The sequence below is a fragment of the Ambystoma mexicanum genome, chromosome 1p (genome assembly GCF_040938575.1).
Source record: "Ambystoma mexicanum isolate Mex_15411 chromosome 1p, UKY_AmexF1_1, whole genome shotgun sequence".
Taxonomy (NCBI): domain Eukaryota; kingdom Metazoa; phylum Chordata; class Amphibia; order Caudata; family Ambystomatidae; genus Ambystoma; species Ambystoma mexicanum.
The window spans coordinates 838,148,412-838,175,158 of record NC_090921.1 but is presented as its reverse complement, the minus strand read 5'-3'; the positions used below and the strand labels follow the sequence as shown (position 1 = coordinate 838,175,158).

Below are 26,747 nucleotides of genomic sequence, written 5' to 3'. Positions count from 1 at the left end.
ACACCGGATATGCTCGTAATGCTTTGACGAGGACCATGACACCCAAGATTGCGGGTCGTGTCCGTCCATTCACCCGAATGCCCTCCAGGAACAGGCAGTGAAGATCTTCACGTTCGTCCACAAGGCGGAGGGAGAGGTTTCTCGGTTGAGGTCGCACGGCTCTGAAGATCAGGCAGCTCTGCGTGTGGAGAAGGAGAAAAAGATGCATCGTAAGAGGTCAAGCTTCCCGAATGAGTCCTCTCTTCGTCTCTCTTCTTCCTCCTCAAAGAAAAGCGCAGCCGGCACAGGTGCCTTTTCCAACTCAGTCCTCCATGCTGGATGAATGGAAGAGCTTCCACGTGAAGATGCTTTACATCTTCACCAAGGCATGCCTCAGTGCTGTCGACTTTGGCTGTGGCACTGATGCGTCCCACTGCGTGTTCCAGACCGGCAGGTTACCCCCAGAAGACCACTCCCACACACCTGGCTTGAGCCTGGTCTAGAAGGAGAGCGAGGTCTCTCTGCGCCTCCAGGCCCTGCCCTCGGTTGACACACCCGGAGCAGTGTTGATCAGCATTGTGGACTCTGCGGCTCTGCTGGAATATGTCCCACTACCCAGGGATGCCTTTATGCTAGTATGACATCTACAACTAGGAAGGCGACCAGGTCCATTTTTGTCTGGAACCCATGGGTTCTAGGGAGGTGAGACACTTCCCGGAAGAATTGTATGGGTTGAGGTGAGGATGTGCTGGCCCTGGCATAGGACCTGCAAGGAGTCAGCGGCTTTTGGGAGTCTATCATTTGATTTATTGAACATTTGTATGGCGCCTATACAGCAGAGAGTGTTTACAGGTGCCACCAGACAAAAGGTGGGTGAGGGGCAGAGGAGAAAACAACAATTACGGTCCTACTGGGTCTTGTGACATTTGGATCGTCCAAGTGCAGTATCAAGAACTGCAGGGGGAGGGGGCAGGTCAGGACGAAGGGATGAGTTAGGGAGAGGGTGAAAGATGGGGAAGTGCTGAAGGGAGGATGCCCAAGGGGCTGGGTAAGTGTTAAGGGGTGCCCAGGTGGGCAAATGCCTGGGGGAGCAAGGGGTAGGAGTCAATAGTGTGAGGATGGGGGTGGACCAGTCTCAAAAGGCTCGTCAAGGAAGGGTGCACGAGTGCAAGTGCTGGTAGGAAGTGGTCAGAGGGGATGACTGGACGATGGAGGGCCTGACCCCAGTGAGACTCATAAGGGAATCCAGTCGTAGCGGCAGAATGTTAATGTTCGAGGACATTTGTACCGCGCACTATCACCACCGGAGTGGTCCCCTGGCGCTCTGGCGGCTCTGAAAGAGGGAGGGGGGATGAGTTAGTGGGAGGAGGGTGGAAAAAGTGCAAGAGAGCAGTGATGTGCTGTTGGTAGCCTCAGCCTGGTGGGTCCGTTGGCTGGGCTTGGGGTGTTTGCGGCCAGTAGTCTTTGCGTACTGTTGTGCGAGTCTGTGTATTTTATGTTTTATTGTTGCAGTGTAGTGAAGTTTGTGCGGTTTGTTGTGCTGTAGGTTTGTGGTTGTGTTTGGTTTGGAGTTTGAGAGGTGTATGCAGAGGAGGAAATTGTTAGTGGAATTGGTTAGTTGGCATCTCTATCCTAAATTGAAGGGTTGGGATTGCACATTCTCTCAATACCATAGATGGGGTGTGTGTGCAGCCTGTGCCTCAGGTTAGGTCTAGGTTGCCTCAGGTTAGGTCTGAGCCCGTTCTGAATTCGTGGCCTATTTCACATCTCGCTGCCACCTCTATCAGCCTCCCCAACAACCCAACATGTTCCTCACTCCCACTCACATAGGCGATGCACCTTCCAGTGTCTACACCTCATTAACATGACCCTACCTGCCCCTCTTGCAGGTAGCAAGTACACCATGTGTTCTACAGTCCCTCTGCTTTAGAGTGCTAGGGAAAAGGGTGCAACTGAGGTTATGAGGCACTGTGTCGCTATATATGCTGGCCCCGACGTCATATCTGGCACATAGAGGTGTCGGGTGGAACCGATGCGCAGCTGCGCTGCATCCTCTGGCGGCGGAAGAGTTTCCAGGGAACAGCTGTGCTGGGATAAGGATATCATAGAGGAGGAATCTGTGTCAGGAACATCCATCAGAAAGAACATTACTAAGAGGTAAGTAATTTGTTCATCTAAAACATAAAATGCAAATGCACATTTTTATTAATTATCAAGTACTGGGAACACAGGTAGTCAAGAGCCGAGGCACTCAGACAAAATTGCCATGCCACAATTGCATGGTTTAGTGACATGCAGGTTAGTCACTAAACCATATCTGCTATAGCCAAGGAAGCCAGCAGCCAACAGACACCAACAAAAACCGTGAGTGTGGCATGGGTGGGGAATAGAGCAATCACTCTACTCCAGAAAACCCCTGCCACTCTATCTTACCTATCAATAACATAGAGTGCCATAATACTTGCATGTCCACTCTTTATAGAACTGTGAATGTTAGCATGTCCACTCTTAGACAGAAGCGCCAAATCTAGACAGAAATGTGATTGTTAGCATATACCACACTTAGATGGAATTTCAGAAATGTGACTGTTAGCATGTGCCACACTTAGATGGAATTTCAGAAATGTGACTGTTAGCATTTGCCACACCTAGATGGAATTCTCAAGCTAGGTTTGCGCTAAATCTAGGCAGTAATATGATTGTTGGCATGTGCCACACTTAGACGGAATTCTCAAACTTAGCCCGCGTTGCATCTAGATAGAAAATATGATTGTTAGCAAATACCACACCTAGATGGAATTTCAGAAATGTGATTGTTAGCATATGTGACTCTTAGCATGCACCTCACTTAGAATTATAAACCTGGCCAGCGCGGCATCTAGATAGAAATGTGACTGTTAGCATGTACCGGACCTAGATGGAATCCCACAATTGCAAGGACAGCAATGCCAACTAACCAACCAGCTAACAATTCCATCCATCTGCATACACCTCTCAAACTATAACCAAACACAACCACAAGCCTTAAACGCAGCAATCCGCACAAACTTCACAACAATGCAACAACAAAACAAACCACACATAGACTTTCACGACAGCACACGACGACTACGGACCATAAAACACCCCAAGCCCAGCCGACGGAACCACCGGGCTGAGGCTGCCAACAGCACATCACTGCTCTCTTGCACTTTTCCAGCTTATTCCTACTAACCCACCCCCTCTCCTCCCCTTTTCAGAGCCGCCAGAGCGCCAGGGGACCACTTCGGTGGTGATAGTGCGCGGTACAAATGACCTTTAACATTAACATTAACATTAACATTAACATATGAGCACATTGATAATCTGATGATAGACACCCGAGGCTGCCCTTTCAGATCTGCGGGGCAGAAAAATATCTTTAGAGCGCAGAGCGCTCCTATGCTGTCTTTTTGAATCATAACCCTGGTAGCATTTGACTTTACTCTCTGCTGGTAAATCTCCCTAGGGACAGAGATCACCTACAACCAACTAATGAGTGACTTTGAAACGGATGAGAAAAATTTCGAAGCTGATTCCTGGAGCCTGGCCGTGGACAACAACTTCCTGCAGCAGCACAAGAAGGATGTGATGAAACGACAGGACGTCATCTATGGTGAGATGAGTGGGCAGGGTACAGCGATCAATGTCTTGTATTCATTGTGTAACGCAGAACATTAACCTTTAGCATTCATTTTAATCTTTTATTCTTTCAAAATCATCTCCCATCGGTTTTGAATTCGAAACGGTCTGTACCTTGGCCCAACACTTTAGGGACTAGGCCTGTGCTCCGTAATAGCAAGACTTGCTGTTTGAGATTAGCGTATCAAGAGAGTGGGATTATTATAGCAATAAAGCCCAATCCGGTGGGCCAGATAGGGTGATAATGTCCCTGGGCCTGCACTCAGACCTTAATGATGGGCCCGGAGCTGTTACCACCTGATCGGGCCCACCATATCGGGTTTTCTTGCAATTAGCAACCCGTATTTTCAATCCGAAAACCTGGGGTGTTGACATCATTGTATTGTGTTTGAATTAATGGCAGCGTCCATGGCATCCTGTTCATTCAAACACAATATGTGCCTAACATGGCTGCCATGGAGATGGAAGGCGGGGCTCCATGCGAAGCCCCTGTTCCATTAGGACGGTGGATGGGGGCTCAAGTGTTGGCAGCGACAGGGGTCGGGGGTGGGAAGAGGGCGTACAGGGGTGTGTGGGAAATATGGAAGGGTAGGTGTGAGCAACCGGATTGGCTGGCTCCCCCGCGCCGGGTACTAATATTATTTTCATCATTATCTTTCTTACTTGAAACAATTATGGCTATTAATATATGCATATTACGTATTTACACAGTGCACCCAACATACCGAATCGTCTCTTGCCGCTTAAATAAAAGGTCTGGTTTTTACACATGTTGACCTTGCAAAGATAACAGGATAGGTCTGCTCTTTCGCAATTCTGATCCGGGGCCTGCATGATATGACCATTCCACTTCAGTCGTTGTATTTGGCTTCTTCTGTTGGTGCTTGTGGCTGTGAAAAAAACAGCAGCAACGACAGTCTGTGTTCCAACTTATCGCCACAGGGGGGTAGATTCCTCTATGTGGGTTATGTGCTCAAATGCGGTGGAGGAGGTGTTTGTTCGCTCTCAACCTGCTCTGCTTCTAGTACTATTCTGCTTAGCCCCTTTTCTGTCCATTTGCCAGGTGCAATTGTTCCTGAATTCTGTGACATTACATGTGAGGCTGCTGTGAATCTGCTAGTGTCGCTTAAAATAAGGCAGGGTCGTGATAGGTGTATGAGAGGATGTGAGGTCCGTGGTTCCCTGTTGCAGGCCTGGCGGAGTGGAATTTGCAACGCTACCATGGGTATTATCAGGCCCACAGCCATAAGCAGAAAGGTTCATCCGTAATGGCAGCGATTCCATGTTTTTGCCATAATTCTATGTGACTTGTGAAGCACCTCCACATCTTTGCAAGTCCCGTTCGTGAACTGGGCTTTTGCGAGGTGATCTCGGCAGGCGTAAGGTTGCGCTGAGCGCACATTTACCTCTCATCATTGCACACACACAGATGTTAGTGAAATTCCCCACAGCCCCGGCCCCTGCGCATTAGGACCCCAGAAGTTCTTGTGACCTCATTGTGTGTCTGTTTTCTGGCACCCCTCTCCCTGCAGAGCTCATTCAGACCGAGGTGCACCACGTCCGGACCCTGAAGATCATGACCAACATGTTCCGGAAGGGGATGCTGGAGGACCTGCAGATGGACCCTCTGCTGGTCAACAACATGTTTCCCTGCGTGGACGATCTGAGCGAAATGCACGTGCGCTTCCTCATCCGGCTCCTCGAGCGCCGCAAGGACTCGCTTGCCACCGACAGCAACAAGAACTTCGTCATCGACCGTCTGGGAGACATCCTGATAAACCAGGTAAGAAGAACCCATTCCTTGACTGTAGCGATTGCTCACCGATGTAACTCTTGGAAGTTTTACTAATTGAGCAACACTTCCCTATAGTGCTTCCATAAACAAATGACTTGTTTGCTCCAGAGTCCAAAACATTATTTTATTACTTTTTTAAAACCGGTGGTTAATATTTTCCTTTCTTTTTATCTGTTTCAACCCCGCTTTAAGCAACATTTTTATCTGTCTGAGTATTCTCGGCCTTGTCTTTGACATTGAATTTTTAAGTGAATTCACTGGCCCATCCATGTTTGATTTGTTGCGCGTCTTACCTTAAAAGGGGCTCTCTGACGTCAAATGTTTTTTTCTGGCAGAAGTCGTTATGCATTCCTTGCAGGCCACTAGTTTGGTCTTTGAGAATTGAGGGCTGTTCACAATAGCCCCCGGTCCCCTCTGTGAACATTGGTGGAATTTGCCGAATTGGATGGTTGAACTTATGTTTATCAGGCAGCCGGGCATCCTGTCACGACGTGGAGGTCCTACTTCCAGAATACCCAGAATTCCAAGTGGCTTATGTGCAGCGTATGACACAAAAAGTCCCAAGGGCCTTGAACACATATCGCACAGGTTGTCTCGTGATCCAGGGGCTCAAGGTCTTGAAACATTTTGTGTTGCTACAACTTTGTGACTGGTACAGTTCGCAACCGCTGCAAAGTGATCCAGAGTGCGGCTTGAGGATTGCAGAGGTGACCGCCCAGTTGCAGTTGTCTGGTGGTTTAAGAACAGTGCGCGTTTGCAGAAAACATGCAGTTAATGTCATCTCCCCAGCAATACTTGCACAGGGCAGTAAGAGGCCAACATTAAATACATTTCTGAGTACTTTTAAAAAGTTCAATAGTAATGAACAAACAACAGTATCGTGCAGCAAATCAAATCTCCAAACAATTCAAAATGGTCCATGTAATAACATTTTGAAGGGCTTAAAAACATGTATAAAATCTAGCCGCCACCGCTCCAAAATTTTGGGCTAGGTTGACTTCACCTGGCTGACCTACAGAACCATGGCCAGACAGAACAGGACACAGATGTTAAACGGCGCCTTGGCTTTGCTGTTAACAAAGGCCCAGCAATTACTTATATAAAGTATTTACTTGTTATTTTCAGATGCTCATTTTAATCTAACGTCATGACAATTCTGTGCAATTTGTGTAAGGTTGTCTACCGGTTTTCACAATACATTTTAAAAAAATGCAAAGCATTTCACAGTTAGCACCTGCATTCATATGCATGTAGTTTTAGGCAATTGAAATCCTGATGTGGGGTTAGTACTTGCATGCCAGGGGAGTGATTGGAAGGGTATGGAGGACAGGTCACAGCTCATTCTCACAGCATTCCTTATGTGGGTAGTTTCAGACGTAAAAGAGAGAGTTAACCGCTTGTAGCCAGGGGCGGAGCCAGCCACAACATTTTGGGGTGGGTGGGCTGGGTGGCAGTTTTGAAAGCTGGTAGTGAGTGGGGTCATTAAACCGTTTTAGATCACCACAGGCGTATAAAGGATTGTGTGACAAGTGGGGCCTTGAGCTAACGTTGTAGGGCTCACACTAAGGGGAGCCCAAAAAGGGAACTGGGCTTGTTCTACCCCTCCAACCCAATCTGTAGGAGTTACCAAGTGTAACAAGGGAGAGCAAACCAACCCAGGGGTTCTCACCCAGAGAAGAATGTTTAAATAAGGGGTTGAAATGGTGAATTTTACAGTACACTTTTTGTGATACATTGGCTAAAAAGCCACACAGATTACAATTGGTTTTGTAGGGTAAGACATTAAAAAAGTCCATTAAATGGCAAGTCATCAACAACGCACTGGAGCATTTTCAAACATGTTTTCATAATGCCTTTGCCCACTGTATTCCAGTACCCCACAAGTGTAAAAATACATTTGCATACTGATTTTGCCCAAACACATCCATTATGGTTCTCCTATATATACCAGTGATCATGCTATAACAAAACATGTTCATGCTGGCTCTGCCAATATATGCCTTTCCCGACGTAAGAATACGCTCTTGTTGCCTTTGCTTTAATGCCAGTTTAAAAAAAAGAAAACATGGCACACTAAAAAAACATGCCTTTGCTGGTTAGCTGGTACAATAGCTCAGTGGGTTGAGCCCTTGCTACTGCAGGCCATAGATTCAAATCCCAGCAAGACCCTTCTCAGCCTTTCATCCTTCTGAGGTCAATAAATGAGTACCAACTTTGGCTGGGTGATCGATCATTTTATATGAATATGTTCTCTGTACAGTGCTTTGGCAGATGCACTATAAAAACATATCATTACAGAAATCCCCCATATCAGAATACTCATGTTGTATTTGCCCCCTAATGCCAGTAGAAAATGCCATTGAACAGTAAGAAAACATTGCTTTACGGGCTGCGCAAGGGCTCCCCGGAGCCTATGTAAGAACGCTCATCGTGTTGAATTTGACATTAACACCAGTAAAAACTGCCATGCCACAGTAAGGAAACAAGCCCCCCCCCCATGTAAGAACACTCACAATGCTGGCTTTATCCTTAATGCGAGTACAAAATTCAATACCACAGTAGGATCCAGCCAGCCTCATTGCAGTACCCTTCCCCTACTGTAACCCCCACTTCACAAACACTCATGTTGGATTTGCTTTCCCAAAAATGCCAGCAAAACATGGCATGCACTGGCAAGAAATGTTCATGCTCCAATGCGCACGCCAGGCATGGACTGGCCAATAGAGCAATGCCCGAACCAAAATCGCAAAATGCAAGTGTGGGCCAGTTTCTTTGGTTAAAGTGGGCCACTTTTATGGCCAATGTGGGCCAGTTTGAGTTACTTCACCCTGCGGCTAGTAGTTTTGACCAGTGTTGCTGGATAAATATTCTTTAAAATGCACAATTTTCATCACATTTTATCCAAAAACTCCCCCATGTGTACTATTCAAACGATGTCACAAAAGGGATGAATTGCCATTAGCCACTGTGGGACACTTTTTTATTGATGCCCAAGACCGTTTTATGCCCCAGTCCGAGCCTGGCACGCACACGCACCCACACAGCTTCTGTCATTTTAACGAGCACCCAGAACATTCACACTGCATTCTCATTCACACGCACACTCGCAGCCATGTACACCATTCACACTGCATATATTCATACACATGCACTTAGACACCACCTCACATAAAAACATACATACACGCACTTACACACACCTTCACATGCATACATACATACAATCCACACATACACACAAACAAAAATGCTTTTTTTCTTACCTGCTTCCCACTGGACCCTCTCAGGCCCTTCCCTGTCTACACCTCTGCATCTCACAGGCTATTTTGTTAAACAAAGGAACGCTAATCTTTGGGGGCATGAGCCAACTAAAAGCCTTTCGCTTCCACACAGGGGGTCTATTGATATCATCCCCTGGGCAGGCTGTTGTCCTCAGCACGTGTGCTCAGGCCCTAGTCACTGTAAAAGACTGTTTTCTCACCTTGGAGATACTTACTTTTAAAGTTTCAAAGTAGGTTTAAAAGTAAGTAAATACACCGGTCTCCGAGGTGAGAAATGTGACAGCTTTTTTGCCTTCTGAGCGGGGCTGGGCCTCACATCATATTGATGACGGCTGCATCAAAGTGGCAAGGCTTCAGCCCACCCAAGCCCATGCCTGACGCCGCCCATGCTTGTAACATTGAAGCTGCACTAAAATAGTCTCATTAGAATGCGTAAAGAAGTTAGATGCCCCCGCTCAAGTAAGTTTGCCCCTCCCCCGAGTTAGATGCCCCCCCCGCACAAGTGAGGTTGCGTCCCCCCCACTGTCTCTGAAGTTAGTACGTCCCCCAACATTTGAAAGGCGAACACCCCCCCTCCGCCCGAAATGTAGTTTTCATTGCGCCCTTGACCAGACGCATCTCTCACACCAATGTGGAGAGTTCTCTGCAGGCGTTTACCAGCGTCCTTAGGATCACCCAATGGTTGCACTTATGCTTTTCCCAGCTCTCCAATTTTTAGATTTAATTGGATAAACTAATACATTCTGAAGTTCCAGTTTTCCCCACTTCATTGTAAACTACACTAAAGCCCTTCGACTAAAATGAACTGGAAAAAGAGTCGCCCAGACGAAAAACATGCTCCCAGGGACAGTGGGACATCATTTCGCCACGCTATGTTAGGCGTTGATTACAATAACCAGGAAGTCGAAAATGGCACTGCCAAAACAACGGAAATGGAGGCCGTCTGATAAACAACGCCCTTGCGTGCCGGTAGCTCAAGCCGCACAATCGACATGTTTCAATGTGTGGTTAGCTTTGCAGTTTGGAGCCGGAGCAGGACATTTCGGCGCAGGACGATTTGGCGCGGCCGGTTCGGCACAGGAGCCGGTTAGGGGCGGTAGCCCACGCCGAACCAGACTACACAGCCGGGCCTGCGAAGGTGGGGGCTGTGCTGCTCTGAGCAGCACAGCCCCCACCCTCGTGAGCCCGGCAGATATAATCTGCCCTGTGCGAGGACAGTGCACACAGAGTAGATTACTCTTTGTGCTCAGTGCTCGCACAGGGCATTGCTTTTAATACAAAATTCTGGGTTCCTATGCCTTTATTTTAAAATGAAACCAATCTAGAACAGTTTAATTTTAAAATAGTGTGGGATGAAATTGAAACTCGCACTTTCAGTGCACTGCACTGAACGTTTCCCTAAACAGCAGGCGATTTGCACTGGTGTGCGGCGCACCAAAACATCCCAGCACCGAAACATCCCGTCGCCGAACTGGCCGCGGCGAATCGGCCCGCGCCGCCGAAACGGGGTGTACCATTTGGAGCCGTTATAGATGCGCATGCTTAGTGTATTCTGCCATCTAGTGGTTGGGAACAGGATTTGCAAAGTTTGATAACCGGGACATTTTGTCAAAGCATCTTCATTTCAGGACAAGGGTTTGTTTACATAGATCAGTGGAATACTATTCCATCCTGGGATTATTCGCAGATCCTCATGCTAAAATATTCCGTTATTGGAGGGGATTAACTGCAGGGATTATCTTCTGTGTGGATCTAAGAAGTTGAACTAACTTTCTCTTTTCTAGTGTGGGGATCCTTCTCATTCCCAATTTTACAGTAATCCTTATTCCCTCCCTGTAGGGGGTGAGGGGGGTGGAGGGTCAGTTTATCAATCTCAGAAGGAGACTAGTGATTCAACCCATTTCCTGCTTTCACTCTCAGTACCCAGTTGACAATTCCAGTTCTGAACTTTCCATGACACATTTATTTTCTCACTGTTTTAGGTGTAAGAGTTAAAACTGGTTAAATTGGCACAAACAGGCCGCTTCTGAATTGTGAAGCTGCGGCAAAGCTTTAACCATGGTGCGCTATAAAAAAATGTTAAATTAGAAGAAAAAAAGCTGTGGTCTTTAGTCATGAAAGCACCACTCCTGCAAGTCAATCTGGGTAACCCTAGACCCATTTCCACACTTCAGTATCTTTTGAAAACCTTGGAATGATCCGTGGTAGAGCGGCTCTATGATAGGGGCCCATTTCAAGAAGCCTGTGTATATCATACGTGTGATGTTCTCATCGTTCGGTGTCCATTGTGTGTCCCCAGTTTTCAGGTGCCAACGCGGAGCAGATGAAGAAGGCCTACTTTGAGTTCTGCAGCCGCCATCACAAGTCCATGAAGCTCTACAAGGAGCTCTTCACCCGGGATAAGAAGTTCCAGCAGTTTGTGCGGGTGAGGATCTCTTTCCTTCTCGCGACATCTGGTGCCGTTATTTGAGCGCAGCGACCTCTGGGGGACACTTTACACGAGGGGGTTCCCAGTAGTGCGAATGGGAGGATGTGACGAGTGAGCAGGTCCAGCTGAAATGGGTGACCTCTATTTCCTAAACAGATTCTGAAGATTTTTTTTTTTTCATGAGGAATTTGGGGACCCTAAGACCAGATGTGGGAGCATGTTGCTTAGCAGTGGGTGAAGGCTGCCTGTCCTTGCTTCAGAGATACAGCGCGTTTCTTAGCGAAGTGTGTGGCTTCTGGGGACATGTGCGTCTGTAAACCCCCCCTTTTCCCTCACCACAGAGGATGACGCGGTCGTCTGTGCTGCGTCGGCATGGTGTGCAGGAGTGCATCCTACTGGTCACCCAGAGAATTACCAAGTACCCGGTCCTCATCGACCGGATCCTGCAGAATTCCAAAGGTAAGGACTAGCAACCGCCACGACTCCAACCCACCGAGCTGCCTCTTCCCCGTCATCCAGCCACGCTCCATCTCCGGCTCCGTTGGTTTTCTATTTAGTTAGTTCATCTTGGGCTACGATGACCTACTGAGTTGGCCCACTGGCCTTACTGGTACTGTTTATTTAATTCAATGCAATTGAAAATGTGTTCTCTAGCCAGCACCTCTCCAAAACGGCAGGTAGTGCTATCACTGCTCAGAAAAAGTGCCACTCTGGGTCACGGGGCTAGGCAGTCCTATACCCTATCCCTCTGAATGGTCGGGAAGCTGGTTACATTTTAGGATGCAGCAGGCCATGGGACAGAGACGCTCCACACCCTATTGGGCTTTCGGAGGCACCAGTGCATTGGGAAATCTCCCCCATTCCTGGCAACCCTGGTCCACCTCGCTCCACTACTTCACGAACATTAATATGCAAATATGTGGGCGTTATGTGACTGTCGTTTCCCCACTTCGTAGGCAATGAAGAGGAGTATCGCGACCTGCTGACATCGCTGAACCTGGTCAAGGACCTCATCTCGGCCATTGACCAGGAAGTGCACGACTCGGAGAAGAGCACGCGCCTCCAGGACATCTACAACCGAGTGGACAACCGCGCCGCGGCCCAAGTCCACGACAACCGCTACTTCCGCAAGGAGGAGCTACTGCGGCGCAAGCTCATCTACGATGGCTCGCTGCTGTGGAAGGCCGCCACAGGGCGCTTCAAAGGTGAGGATACGAAGATACGGGATGGGGGGGGGAGGCAGCCGTCACTCATTCATTAGGAACCGTATAGCGACTGCGAGATAGAAGACAGCACAAGTTAAGCTCTATAGAATAGTATTAAAATGTTAGTATTAAAATCAGTAGCCCTTCTTTCATCACCATGTCGAAGGACTGAACAGTTCCTGCTAATATTTGATCTTGTGAATTGCAAGTTGGACATGTATCACTGCAGCTAGCGCCCACCCCACTGAGCTATCTAATTCATGTTTAGCATTGAGGCTGTAACGTGCATGAAGGCAGCAGTTCTATCTTGTTAGGCAGTGGGCACTTGCTTATTCTTTATTGTAATTGGCCTATGATTGAAGCATGACACTATATGGTCGTGTTTCAGAGCTAAAGCTGGGATATGCATGGCTTCTTTAGTGCAGTCGCGGTCTAGGAGGTAATGCCTACCTTTTATAGCATTCGGTACTGTGGCGCCAGTCAGTTCCTGGGCACGTTCGCAGCCTGCCTTCAGCGGGTAAGGGAATCGTGGCATGAAACGATAAGGCGACTTGATCAGGGTCACACAATGTGGGAATGCTGGGATTAGATTTGAGATCTGGCCCACGACAGTGGCACTAGGCAAACATTCTGTAAAATATATTTCTCGGTCTTGATCCTCCTGCTTTTCTTATTCCCTTTTGGATGTTTAAATGGGTGACATAGCTGGACATTCTGCCCCATGAGGCAGCAACTTCGCTTATAAAAGCTGTGCTTAGAAGTCTCTTCTAGTGATGTGATGTACTGCTGCTGTTCTCTCTGGAGCCCTTCACTCTAACTCCCAGTGGCAGGGCTGACTTTGTTCCCCTCTCATCCAGATGTCCTGATGCTGCTGATGACGGATGTCCTGGTCTTACTGCAGGAGAAGGATCAGAAGTACACCTTCCCCGTCCAGGTGAGCTTGCGCTTTCCGGGAGTGGTCATCTCCTGACATGGATGTCCTTTCACAATGTGCATGATCCTCGCGAAAGCACGCCTCTCCTGTGCAGTATTAGGCGATAGGCCAATTCTTCAACGAACTGGAGCTACTGTGTACACTAATGCCCACTCGGTGTGTGTCCAGCCAGAGCAAGACTGGAGCTGCTGCTTGGTTTTCAACTTTGCAATTACAATTTCAGATTAAACCACTAGGTGGCGGCAGTGTGTAAGCGATAGGATTCTGTAACAGTTTTCTACCCGAAAAACCAGTGTCAGATGTTATGTCATTATGTTATGTTAGCCAGAATGTTTACTGCGCCCATCACCACCATAGTAGCCTTACTGCACCGGACTTTGCCCGACAGGCGAAGCTTTGTTCTCCAGACAAGGTAGGGCATCACCAGACCTTATTCTGTAGATAGGGAAGAGCTGGTGAGGCGATAATAAAAGGGGGATACGCATTGTACCCAACAATAGAGTGGAGGGGGCAAAACATGGAATAAGTGAAAGGAAAGCGGTTTGATAGTATGAATGTTAAATGTTAAAGGTATTTGTACCGCACACCGTCACCAACAGAGTTGGTCCCAAGGCACTCTAGCGGATCTGCAAATGAGAAAGTGGGATTGGTTAGTAGGGTAAAGAGGGTAGGATAGTGAGAGGAGTGGTGTTCTGTTGGCAGCTTCAACTCGGTATACACCGGGTGCTGAGCTGTGGTGTGAGTATCGGATCAATGTCAGTCCTAGTGTGCTATTGGTGCGGCTTATGTGTTGTTGCGGTGTTGTGAAGTGCGTGCGGGTTGTTGTGCGAGAGATGGTTGTATGAGATTTTTGAGTGAGAAGTCTGCAGAAATGCAGTTTTTTTGTTTGAAAAAATGTGTAAATTTTTTTTTAGTGGGTTATATGATATTTAACATGCTAACATTCAAAACTCTGTCCAAGCATGGCGCTTGCTAATCTTCACAATCCCATCAGGATGGGTGAAGGGGCTACGCCTGGCAGGGGTTTAGGTTTGGTGCGACGCGCTCGCTGTGCTATTCTAACGCGCTCTGTAAGTGTTCTAATTCTGAGGGAGTAAGTAATGTGGGGTTGGGTGTCTCATCTCCTCCTTGGGTGTTGGAGCAGGTATTTGTGGTCTCCTCTTACAATAGATTTACAATTGTGTGATTTTTAACTGATTAATTGAAGCTAGGTCTGTGGCTCACTGGACTAATGCATCCACTACATGGGCCTGCATTTGACGCCATGGTCACGGGTTCAAATCCCAGCAGGTCCATTCAGCCATTCATCCTTCCGAGGTCGATAAAATGAATACCATTAAGTTGGGTAACAATAAACACCTGGTATCTGTATAGCACCAAGATACCCCTCTGGGGGTGAACCTGCGCTCAACAAATACATCTGCTATGTTATGTTATGGGGGCTAGGTCTGTAGTGTAGCCGCCTTGACTCCTCTGCCGTGTGTGACGCAGCACTGATGGGATTGGAGGTCTCTGGATGTCTTTGTGAGCTGACCTCTGATGTGCCAAATATGAGCAGTGAAGCGCGTTGTGGAATTTGGTGCACAATTTAACGCTAGCCCAAAAAATGGCACCCAAAACGGCTCATTCGATCCAGCCCATAGACTTCCAGCTGCGCAGCCTCCTCTGCTTTAATATTCTCCAGCAAAATTCTCCAGGATGCTTTACTCTCCACCATGGGCTACATTGACCATCATATTCCAGCTCATGACGGCATCAACCAACGGAAAAAACCCAGAACCGCTCTTGTCTAACTATCCTTAATACGGTCCATACATGGGGGGCAGAATCCTCTGTTTAAAACCGTGGGAGGCTGAGAAAACACTTTGGACGGTTGGGCCAGAGGGCAAATACCAGGCATTAATGCCCTCTTACATTCTATTGTCTTTATTGGCCCACCTATGGTATAATTAAGCTATAAAGGGTGAGGTACTGCCCTTTTCAGACGTCCAAGAGCCAGAGGCCGCTCATCCCTTTAACGTGGCCTGCAGGCCAGCCACAGACCAGGAACGCTTGCACCCTTGGCAATCATGGCGACCAATACTCTGGGCGCATGACAGTTGCCGTGTTATGCGATACAAGTTTTTACAGTGTTGGTGTTGGTGACCGCCACTGTTTTTTCACTTTTTCAGGCAACAGTCGGCTGTCCTTTTGTTGTGACATGTAAGACTTTTTGTCATTTTGGTGGAAATGTTTTTCAGGGATCTCTGTGGGTAAGCGATGCCATGGTTTCTGGTTGTAACCCTTTTTCTGTGATAGTCCTTGTATGGACTAAACCACCATCACAGTCCGTGGCCATACTTCCACATGCGACTACGGGAGCTCCAAATGTGCACACTGGCTTGCGGAATCTTTGCTATCAGCAGGCCGTGGTCCACTGAGTCATGTGCGCGGTGTTTCTGACATTTATTCATGTTGGCTCCCCTACAACGAAATCCAGGATCGGCCAGTATGCCCCCCGCGTCCCCACCCAAGAGATTTAACTGTAAGCCAGTGGCATGCCCAATGTGTGATTGACTCTTCTCCAGCCATACCATTTTTCCACCAGCACCCAGTCACCTGGAAAATTCCACAATTTCCCAGTAGGCCACTCCACATCTGGAACTCACAGGCTGATGTCGTAAGCAGTGTTAATACAAAGTGATCCATAACCTGAAGGAACAAGCATTGCCAATGTCAATAGTTTTGTCTTTTGTGTAGACACGTGAAAGGAATGGGCCTGGCACTGCCCTAATGGTACTAACTGTCCATTAATGGTAGCAGCTGTAAAATACAAGTACCTGGATATATAATTGCAGTGGTTGGCAAATGCTTATAGACAAGCTGAAACGGATGGTTTTGCCACGCTTGTTTTTAGCAGGACTTCAGTGGACCTGCAAGCAGCATATAAATCAGCTGGCTGAAGGCATACCTGGTAACATTTCTATTACACCAGTATTGCGTTTACAGCTTCAATTAAACATTAACTCTCAGACGACTGCTTTGAAGAAACACTGGCAGGCACTTTAATCCCAAAGTTTGATGGGAAGGCTTCATACAAGCCAGGTCAAAGGGACCCCAGGAGGGTGCGTTTTGGGTGTGGAGAGGCAAGAAGTGGGCAGGAATGGCCACAGGGATTAGCATGACTATGGCCAGTGAATGGATGGGTAAATAACCAAATGACACCTGCAAGCATAGTGTCCCTCGGCATATGCCATCTCCCCTAGCTGTACTCCAATGCAATAATTTCAGTTTACAGGCGGTGCTGACGTGTCACCTTTATGACATCTGAATTAGCCAATGAAATGGACAGATTAAGGCAGAAATAATTCTTGAGTTTGATAACGTGGTTTACTAAGCACTTGCATTGTCTGTATGGAATCCACAGCGATTTTACACTTGCATTGCCATAATGCAGGCAGGATAGTTCAAGCTAGTAGCTTGTTGCCTTGCCATCTTGTCTGTAGATATATTTTATGTTGTCAGGTTATTTGCGGATCCCCTCTGTCTCCTAGGCAACCCCCTCCGGTGCTGAACAGTGAACAGAGATGGGAGGGACACCGCCAGTAGCATATCTTTCTCTAGGCAATGTTGGCAAAATGGATTAGGTGGGTCTTCAGAAGAGCTTTGAAAATTCCGACAGTGGGTTTGAGGCCCAACGGAGATGGCAGCATTACTGGGGTTTACTTTGGCTGATGGATGGTGTTAGGAAAGCATTTCATTTTGCTGTATTCCCTTCATAGAAATCTATGGCGCCCCCTAACTTATTGCACTTGATTTGAAACTGTCCTGACTTTTGGAGGTAGGTGAGGTCTTTCTCCTTCACTTACCTTGCTAAGCTCATCTGTTTTGGGGCACTGATAAGCCCCTAAGGCTATCAGCGCAGGTGGGACTCTGTCCTCCATTGCAACATTCTTTAGTTATTTTACACGGCACAGATCACCTTACGGTGAGGTGCCGTAGGGATGCTTTGTGTCCCTTTAGCTTTATCTTTTGCAAACCTTACCGTTACTTGTATCATGTGTCCATGATGGACTGGTGGCAGTGCATATTTTCTACCATTTTGTAAAATATTTTACTGCATGCTTTGCCACAAGATTTTTCCCTGTCCTTTGTCCATCTTGTATTTTGGCCTTCTTCCTGCACTCCCATGGCCAGATTTGCCATATATGGTAAGCCCTTTCCCGGGCCAAGCCTCAGCTTTACAGTGAAAGCAGTGGTGTGCGTTTGTGACCGCCTGTATCGGCTCCAGGCCACATCCTGGCCAAAGTGTGTTTGCTGGGCAGATGTCGCTGGGATCCAGTCATTCTATCTCCTCGAAAAAAACATTGCTGGGGTACCATTATTTATTTTCTCCCACTATCCAGCACTTTCCCCACATATTCTGGGACTGGCATTTGGTTATATAGTTACACTAGTACTAGAATATGTTTAGATGGCTGATAAGTAGCAGAACAAAAATGTTGTTGGTCCCAACTATGTTTTTTCAGGAGTTGTAATGACTCGGAACAATGGTGGCTGGGGGCAGCCCATGATTGGACAGCCCTTGCTAGTTTGAAAGGTGCAGATCCTTATCATTGGTAGCTTTGGGGGGCAACTCCAGCTTGAACCCTGGATACAAGGAGAACTGCTGCAGCCATTCCTCAAATTGTCATTGGAGCAAAGACTACTTTGAATAAAAGCATCTTGCCATTGCAGCCATTCCAGCATTGTCTTCTTCACCCATCCCAGTAATGCCTTGCTCCTTTGCTGGTCTCCAGAAGGCCTTCATCAGTGATTCGAACTACTGGACCAGTGGGAACACGCCTGCTTGAGGGTCCTGCCCTTAAAAGGTTTCAAAACTGTCCTGGAATGATCCTGTGGACTAGCTCGCTGCATCAGTCATCTTCTGAGTTTGGACTTGGTTATCTGTAGATCCTCGACTTATGAGACAAGATGCCTTCTCCTGCAGTTGCAGCTCTCCAGTACAAAGAGGGGCCTCGCAGGACCAGCTTCTTTGTTTCCACCACAAGGGTCGACTTCCACTGTTGGATCGTGGTGGCCCTCGCTGATTTCTTCCTGAATCGTGTTCTGGGGGTCCTCTGAGGTCGTTGACAACACAGAGGTCCTTACTTCATCGTGCCAAGGTCGTTCAGCTGTCCAGTGCCAGGAACCGTTTCGCCAAGACGCAAAACCAACAAGTAGCCAAACCTAAATCCTGATGCTGAAAATGACCCCATCGGCCCATAGACCCCCTCCAATGTAACTAAGACATAAAGCACAAGGACCCAGCGAGCCCAGGAGCCTCTGAAGTGGTACTTGAGTGAATTAAAGTACAGGGGGAGAGTTCATATATCTGTTCCTAACCCGTCCTGTCCCCCACCTCCATAGAGTTCAACGGGTGTAAAGTCCTTGCCCCCCACCCCCTCCCTTGCCTGACTGTGATAGGTGAAGTTCTAGCCAAGGATCCTCCCCTTGGTTTCCCCTAAAGTGGTTGGATCGGGAGAGTGTCTCTGTGTACAACCTTTAATTATAAAGGTGTGTCTTGTGTTCCACTCTTTTCTTCTTACCTATTACGTCTCTAATTTTAGTTATTACTTACCTTGTCTTTTCTTCACTTATTTATACGAAAGGTTTCTATTGATGACCTCACTGTGTTGAATAGTAAAGTGTTGGTGCTCTATGTGTATGGGATAATAGTGTATGTCTAGCCATTTACTTAACTGTGGTTTTTAATTGTAAGAGGTGTCCAGGGCCTAAATAAAGAATTGTATTTTTGTACATACTACCTAACTTGAATTATTTAGGCGCTCTGTGTGTGCTTATATTAACCCTTCACCACTTGCACTCTCGCCTAAGTCTAAGCCTTACTGGCAGTCACTGTACCTGGCATTTGTGTCTTCCCTGTTCAACAGAATGGGGCCACCTCTAAGAATCTGTCCACAGGGTTGATTCTGAGAATCCATCTTAACTGGTGGCTAGAAGGTTTTGGAATGGTAGGTGACTGGCTGGATGTGTATCCTTCAGTGAGCTATTTTAGAGTGTCCTGAGTGATCAAGCCTGTATATCCAGGAGCATGACCTCGGAAAGCTTTAAACCCAAGATGGAGAAGGCAGGCTTGTGCTCTCCCGTTTTTTGATTGCATTGGGATTTGTCTGGGAGCCAAGGGTAGATTCTGCTGCAGTGGTCAAACATTTTGCTAGGGCGAGATAGCCCCATAGCGAGGGAGGGGAAGGGGGGGGTGGGGATCCCCTGCATTAGTCTTAAGGAGTGGGAGGCTGCCTTGATCAGTGTTGAACCTTGAACTGGTTTGTTTTGAAGGTCGTCAGGAAGCGTGCCCTTTTTAGTTGGTCATGAGGATGAGATGTGGGGGGGGGGGGCTGCATTGAGCAGATCCTCTGTTTTTGGGGTGTTTAGTAGAGTCCTCTGGCGTGCATCCGGCTCCAGGTGGGCGCTCCTTGATGGCTGTCACTTTTTTTCCGGTAGCCTGAAGCGCCACTGAGCTTCCTATGGCTCACGTTTGCCGCAGTCTTTTTCGTGATTATAACAAAATGAATGTTGTGAACCGCACACTGGCCATGCTATATATTTCTTACATAACATTCGTCCAGGCTCTGTGATTCAGATTTGCAGATATCATTTAGTAGGAGGGGTTTTGCTCCAAAAGCGGGGCTATTCTTTGCAATATTGTATGCTCTTGGATTATTTTTCGTAGACATAAAGTACATGTTTTTTAAAACAATACATTATGTCAACATGAACATTTTTTTAAAATGCATTTGTGACTTGGCTTGCTAAGAAACCTTACACATTAGACAGAAATATTTCCGTCACATGAAAAAGAAGAATCACAACAATATTACAAACATGATATTTACAGTTATATAAAATTGCAGCTAGACAAAGCGCTATGTGGTTACCACTCAGGATTCTTTCCCACCAGTCACTAGAACAACTAGGACAACTCATTATGTACAACTCTATTGAAATACTGAATCCTGAAAACCTGCGCTTCGTTACACTCTATAAACAAAAGTTCAAGAGCTTCTAAGTTTTCCACTAAACGGCAAAACCTGGAATATCTGAGGTCAGTCTTGTTCCTTACTGCCAGAACTTCCAAATTTGGGAAAGGGCTTCATTTTAGACGCAAAAATGCTAACAACCACTTCTTGTTGAGAAACTTAATTATTTTGACAAGAAATTGTAGGGCTTTTCTTGTACTATAGTATAAGAAGAAAATGTATGATTCCCCACAGCGTATCTAGTTAAGGACCAGTCCCAAGAATATTGTTTCTGTTTTACACTATGGGGATTTGTTATTAGAAGCGCGCGTGTTGCGTCCAAACTCTGCAACAACTTGTTACAATCATCTGTCCATGCGTTTAACACCGTGCATTTATTAGAATTCATTAACGTGCGTAGATCCCAAAATGGAGAATTACCATTGGAGGCCAGGGTGTTTCTGAATAATGGCACGTTCTTACATATTGTGAAGGCCTGAATAGAAATCAAACCTAATTCATATCTAATCGATACTGTTGGTACACCCCTCGGAAGATATAACAACTTTTTCCAGATGAAAGATTCTAATTTGTTCGTCTATCTTCAGTTTTTAGGGAACAATTTCAGCACTGTAGATTATTTTTGCAATTATTACGGTTTTATAAAAGCGAACCATGGGGACTAGTGAAAAACGCCCATATTTTGCGTTGATTGTTTTTCATTTGGGCGATCAAAGGGGTAAATAATTAACGCAATTTCTCAAATTATTCTATACGTCGATTTTCCCTTTAATGGTAAAATCCAGATATTTCCGATTACTTGCTTTCTCTAGTTTGCTGTTATGCAGTGACCCTGAGAAAGCACTGACTGACCTCATATTTTGGAAAACAAGAATCTTAAACATAGTAGGATTAATGTCCAAGTCATTGTTTATACTTCTAGAGTTATGAGGCAGCCCTGCAAACCGATGGGGCTTTCATTTAATAAGACCAAATCATCGGCATATGCCAGCCTTTGTATAGGAATGTCTGATAGCCGAGGTGGAAAACACTTAGAGCACATTAGCTCATGAGCCAGGTCTGCCGTAAACAGATTACCTGTAGTTGTAACAACTAGATGATTGTATAATCTTAATCAGGATTTAGAAAAAGATTGGGCACGAATTTAAACTGGCTTCATTTCCCCGCTGCAAAACCAGTCCATCATCAAAGAGCAGCCAGTTTATGTAGACTTTATAGGCCTATCCTCTGCCCTTGATCGTGCAGCCAGAGAATTTTTGTGCGATAAATTGTATAAGTGGAGATTCCCTGACCACTTGCATATTATCTTACGTGACTTACATACTGGCACTGAAGTTAGGGTTCGTTTGAACATTTAACAGGGACCTTTCTGAAGTGATTAAATCCTATAAAGGCCTGCACCAGGGCACTGTGCTGGCACCTGCCCCTTTTCAATCTGGAGGATGGGTCTTCAGGGAGTGGGAGTGGGACACCGGATGGTGAGACACAGTATACCCTTTCCTGTAACACCTTCACCCCATCCTACCAGGTAGGATATTTAGGAACTTACCCCCCCCTTTTTTACAACACCAACACTTTCTCACAGATAGCCGCCTATGAGAGAAAATGGACTCTCACCCGAGCCGTGTACCTGATGTGTCCCAATACAATGGTCGGGCAATAACTGACCATCACACATACCTGACTTCCATTACACTTCCCCACATGGATAAAAGGCAGAGCACGAGAGCACACTTTGAGCGAGGCAAAGCACAAGAGGAAACAGCAGTTCCAAGATGGCAATTTAACAAGAGGAGAAAGATGGCGAAAGAGAAAGGTATCACAAGGAGGGAATTTCCCTTGGCCTTTTCAACAAGGACCCGTTACTTTCACAAAGCCTCGAGAATAGAACGCGTAAGACCAGGAAACCAGGCTGAGGAATTCTGCATGGTGTGTCAGAGGTGCCCGGGGCCCTCCTGCGTCGATAATCAAGGTGGGGAGAATCGCCAGCTTCCTTGGTACTGTCCTTGGCTGCAACAACAAAGCAGCATCAATGAAATCAACACAGCCGGTGAGTTGTGATACAAGACTGGTCTGTGTTGAACCTACGGTTGCAAGCAGCAACTGAAACGAACATTGTATGAAACGCATGCGATAACCAATGCGAGTAAAGTTGAACTGCAGGTGAGTGATTGAACTTTTAAACCAAGATAAGATACCTTTGACAGAGTGATCCGGCACCGCCTGTTTGCTCAATTGCAGGTCTCTGTAAGGAATCCAGCTGAAAGTTGAAAAAAGTGAAAGAGTGGCAAAGGATTGTGAATCGTTGAGGTCCTGCTACGGGTGGAGCTAAATCCTCCACACAATCGAAATTCTACGATGTTGATACAGTAAAGAAAGTTTATAATACAGTAGATGAAGTTGGTCCCAGCCCAGCAGAGGAAGATCAATTGCAAGCTTTATGTCAAAGCGGATCTGAGCCCGGCGGAGGGGGATCCGAGATAAATACTAAATCGCCTAAGAAAATTGTGTATATGTGAAATACAAAAAGGAAAGGAACTTTGTTTGTTGCATCAGGCCCTCTGAAAGAAGAGACTTTAAATGGCAAAAAGACTTTGGCACAGATAGCCATGAATTTGAAGTTTTGAACTGCACCCTCGTGCTAGAGAAGCCAGAGATTGTGCTAAGCTCGATTGTGTCACCTTGTCCCGTGCTGAAAACATGGGAAAGGGAAGTCAACGGCTTGGATATCCTGACAGATCATTTCTTGAACACTTTTCTTTTGTATAACATTGTTTCCCACACCATTTGTATTTAGAAGTAAGGATTGGCAATAGGTTTATTAGCTTAGGCCCTTTTTTTTGACAGACTCAAGTAGGTCTGCGTTATTATTATTTGATGGTCGTAGCTTGCTCCCATCTTTAGATTTAGGATTAGATAGGTGTTTTTCAAACCCAAATGAAGTTCAATAAAAACCCTTGAACTCTGGTCACTTGTGTCTGTCTTACTGTTGATACCATGCCTTCCTTTCAGTGTACAAAATTCATTAGAATATATTGAAATCTAGATCGAAACTGTGAGCATACAGTTTTTCTCTGGGTAAAAACCCACTTTCAGCTTCAATGGTTTTAAAGCAAAGTTCATAATTATGTCATATAGGGCAGCCTCGCTTAAAACCGAAGGTCGCCAGTTGGATAGGTTCTAAAAAGAAAACCTTTGCCTTTATTTTGCCTTTTTTGGAGTTCATCAGTGAGCAGTTGACCTCGTTTTTAATTTATTGGGGCGTGAAGGGTGCCTATTACAGGGTGAAATGTTGTCTTGCATCTGAACTGTGGCTTTTCCCTTGGCAGTGTAATATATGCTTTCTAATAAAACAAAGTCAACAAATACCATGAGATGTTTATTTTGAAGTGGCTGCTTTCGAAGTCTGGGTCCCCTTCGCTCACATGTCGCATTCCTTTGTGTGCAGGACAAGCCTGCCATCATCTCGCTGCAGAACCTCATCGTCCGGGACATCGCCAACCAGGAGAAGGGCATGTTCCTGATCAGCGCCATGCCCCCAGAGATGTACGAGGTCCACGCAGCCTCAAAGGACGAGAGGAACACCTGGATGAAGATCATCCAGCAGTCTGTCCGCCTGTGAGTACAAGAGCAGGAGTCCCTGAGAAGGGTGTCATGGGGGCAGTGTTCTAGAAGTAATGATCACCCCTTGTGCACACTGCCGCTGGCAGCAAATGAGGTCCTTCTCGTTGGCTGTATCCCCTCTGGTCTGTAGAAGCTGCACCAGTGGGCCCATTGTATTGTGGTGCATTGCGACTATCTATATTGTGGTGTATTGGGACGATCTATATTGTGGTGCATTGGGACGATCTATATTGTGGTGCATTGGGACGATCTATATTTTGGTGCATTGGATTATCTATATTGTGTGCATTTGGACTATGTGTTATAAGTTCACGCCATAGTATACGGAAGATTTATTGCAATGACGTTTCCACCCATGCACTCCATTGTCGCGACGTCAAGCAGAGATGGATTGAAATGCAGATCTCGGCAAAGGCTAAGGCATACATGATGTGGATGGTGGCTGCATTGCGTACTGTGGAATGGGTGGTAATGAGCATGATGGAAAGACTTATGTGGGTTGTGCATGTGGTATTGTGTTGGTGAATTGGACAACAATGATGGAGAAGCATGTATAAGAATCGGTGTTGTAGACTCATGTGGTCAGGGCTGGCCTTAAGGGCAGCAGTGCCCTGGGCGAATTGGCAACCCCCTCCCACCCCCATCTTAACTGGGGGCAGGGCGGAAGGGGGCAGGGCAAAGATGGGCCACACTTTTTTTTGTTTTCTTTTTTTTTTAACCTCCTCGCTCCGGCAAGGAGGTTAAATAGGGCACGTCAGCACCCCATTGTCCTTGAATGAGCCCGCCGCCGCGGGTCTATTCAATGACAATGCGGCTTCTGCCACCACGCCAACTCGGGGGAGCCCTTGAAAGACTCCCCCGAGCTGGCGTGGTGTGGGGCTAATGGCACCTTTTCTTATGAAAAGAGCACGTGGCGGAGGGGCGCATTTAAATGCACCCGCGGGCGCATTTTACAGCAAAAAAGCTGCCTGCCGCGCCTTCTCCCGCAACGCCAGCTCGGGGGAGCCCTTGAAAGACTCCCCCGAGCTGGCGTGGCAGGGGCTAATGGTGCCCTCGGGGGTGTGGCGCCCCAGGCGGTCACCCGGCTCTTCTCCCCCTAAGGCCGGCTCTGCATGTGGTGGTGGGGGTGTCTCCGGGTCGAGGTGAAGATTGGTTGGCTAGTGTGGACTTTTAATGTTCTCCACCCGCCCTGTGTGATTGCTGACACTGTGTGCGGCTCTCAGCCCAGCCACGCACTAACAGTGACACACTTATTACTCTCCACTCTTCCTGGGCAACGACAGCCCACGGCTTGTAGGTCAGAGGAGCACAGAACTGGGCTATGTGTTCTACAGCAGCCCAGCACTGCTCCCACAGCGACTGGTGCTTGTCAGACTAGGGAGAGGATATGGGATGGAGGCTGAGACTAATACACGGGTATATTTGCATTGCTTGTGTGATCAGCAGAGCCTGTGCTGGCCTCCTTTTAGTCTTTTATGGGACTTGCAAAACTTTCTAGGGGCTTTTGTGGTGCAGCCGAGATTGACTGTACGCCACTTCGCTTTTAACTGAAGAGCCCCTGATCCTTTCCGGGAGAGGCATAATCTTGAACCTTGTGTGGCCAGATGTTGCTTTCTTAAGCAAGAGTCCACAGGCCACTACATCGGCCATTTCTTGTTGTGTAGTTTGGATTGGCCCAATGCATCCTGTGCGGAGGGAGCATGCACAGGGTGGTTCCATTGCATGAGAGGAGGGGAATGCATGAAGTCTTTCATGTTGCTTTTACCTATAGCATATTGCTGAGACCAGCGTTTAATAAAAAGTTTTCCAATTCGATCCACGTTCACCTTTTGTACACTCTGCTGGAACATTGATCGACCAATAGCATCTAGTATTTTACATTTGCCTCACAACAAGTTGCGTAACAGTTTCTCTGTAACTCATGAGGTGGAGAGACCCGCCAGGCTTTTTTCCTTTTTACTGAAATGGCTTGAGGCATATTTCAATGGTATTATTGAAAAGCAATGAATTTGATATAACTATATATAGTACGACATTTAAATCCTTTGATGAAATTGCATGCGTGTCTTGGGAGTGAGCATTTTATGGTAACATTTGTATTGTCATGTTTTACTTATAAGTTCCAGCTTAGGATTTCAGAACTGCTCATTCTGATTTGTGAGCCAGCCTTTTGTTTGCTGGTCTGAATTGTAAGGTTGTTGGTGAGTTTTGGGAGCATGATACCAATTGGCCAGGAATTCCCCACACAGTCCGGGTATTGCCATCCCTTTGATCACGTGACCGCATTTGATGAGGGACCAGGAATTCCCCACACAGTCCGGTTGTTGCCAGCCCATTGATCACGTGACCGCATTTGATGACGTTGGATCCCTCATTTTCCTTATAGTTCATGTCACCCTTTTCTCTGCATCTTTTTTCATATTTCCTTTGACCTGTTGTATACATGCTTTCATTTTAGGTGCCCGAAAAGGGAGGACTTCCCATTGATAGAAACGGAGAATGAGGCCTACTTGAGGAAGCTGAAAGGTATTGAACAAGTCATGTGCATGGTTTGAAAGAAGACATGTCTTGCTAAATATCTGACCCAACTCTGAGTCATACGCGCGCTGCTGCGGGGCGGGGCGTGGCTTCTGCTTTCTGTCTTCTTAAACAGACGTGAATGAAATGGGCACATCTTCAGGTCTCTGGCAGGAGATGTCTTCTAGGAACCAATATTTCTGCTGTAGGATATCTTATATCTACCATGCTAGTGCATATCCTGTCAAGATGGCTGCTGACTTCAGCAAGGGCTGTTGCACAAGTAATAATTGTAATATCCTGAG

The 26,747-nt window shown here is 46.7% G+C and overlaps 1 protein-coding gene across 8 annotated transcripts in view; it reads left to right on the top strand.

The window, feature by feature from the left end:
- ARHGEF2 (Rho/Rac guanine nucleotide exchange factor 2) overlaps positions 1 to 26,747 on the top strand; it is a 1,257,231-nt gene that overhangs the window by 1,170,395 nt on the left and 60,089 nt on the right. For 5 of the 8 annotated variants that reach the window (XM_069652802.1, XM_069652803.1, XM_069652808.1 and 2 more), the window contains 8 exons: positions 3,467 to 3,613; positions 5,172 to 5,422; positions 11,015 to 11,140; positions 11,485 to 11,602; positions 12,100 to 12,348; positions 13,179 to 13,282; positions 23,750 to 23,919; positions 26,384 to 26,451. In XM_069652802.1, coding sequence (XP_069508903.1) covers positions 3,467 to 3,613; positions 5,172 to 5,422; positions 11,015 to 11,140; positions 11,485 to 11,602; positions 12,100 to 12,348; positions 13,179 to 13,282; positions 23,750 to 23,919; positions 26,384 to 26,451 — 1,233 coding nt within the window. The remainder of the gene's footprint in view (positions 1 to 3,466; positions 3,614 to 5,171; positions 5,423 to 11,014; positions 11,141 to 11,484; positions 11,603 to 12,099; positions 12,349 to 13,178; positions 13,283 to 23,749; positions 23,920 to 26,383; positions 26,452 to 26,747) is intronic. The other 3 variants (XM_069652804.1, XM_069652807.1, XM_069652809.1) reach the window with 1 other exon arrangement.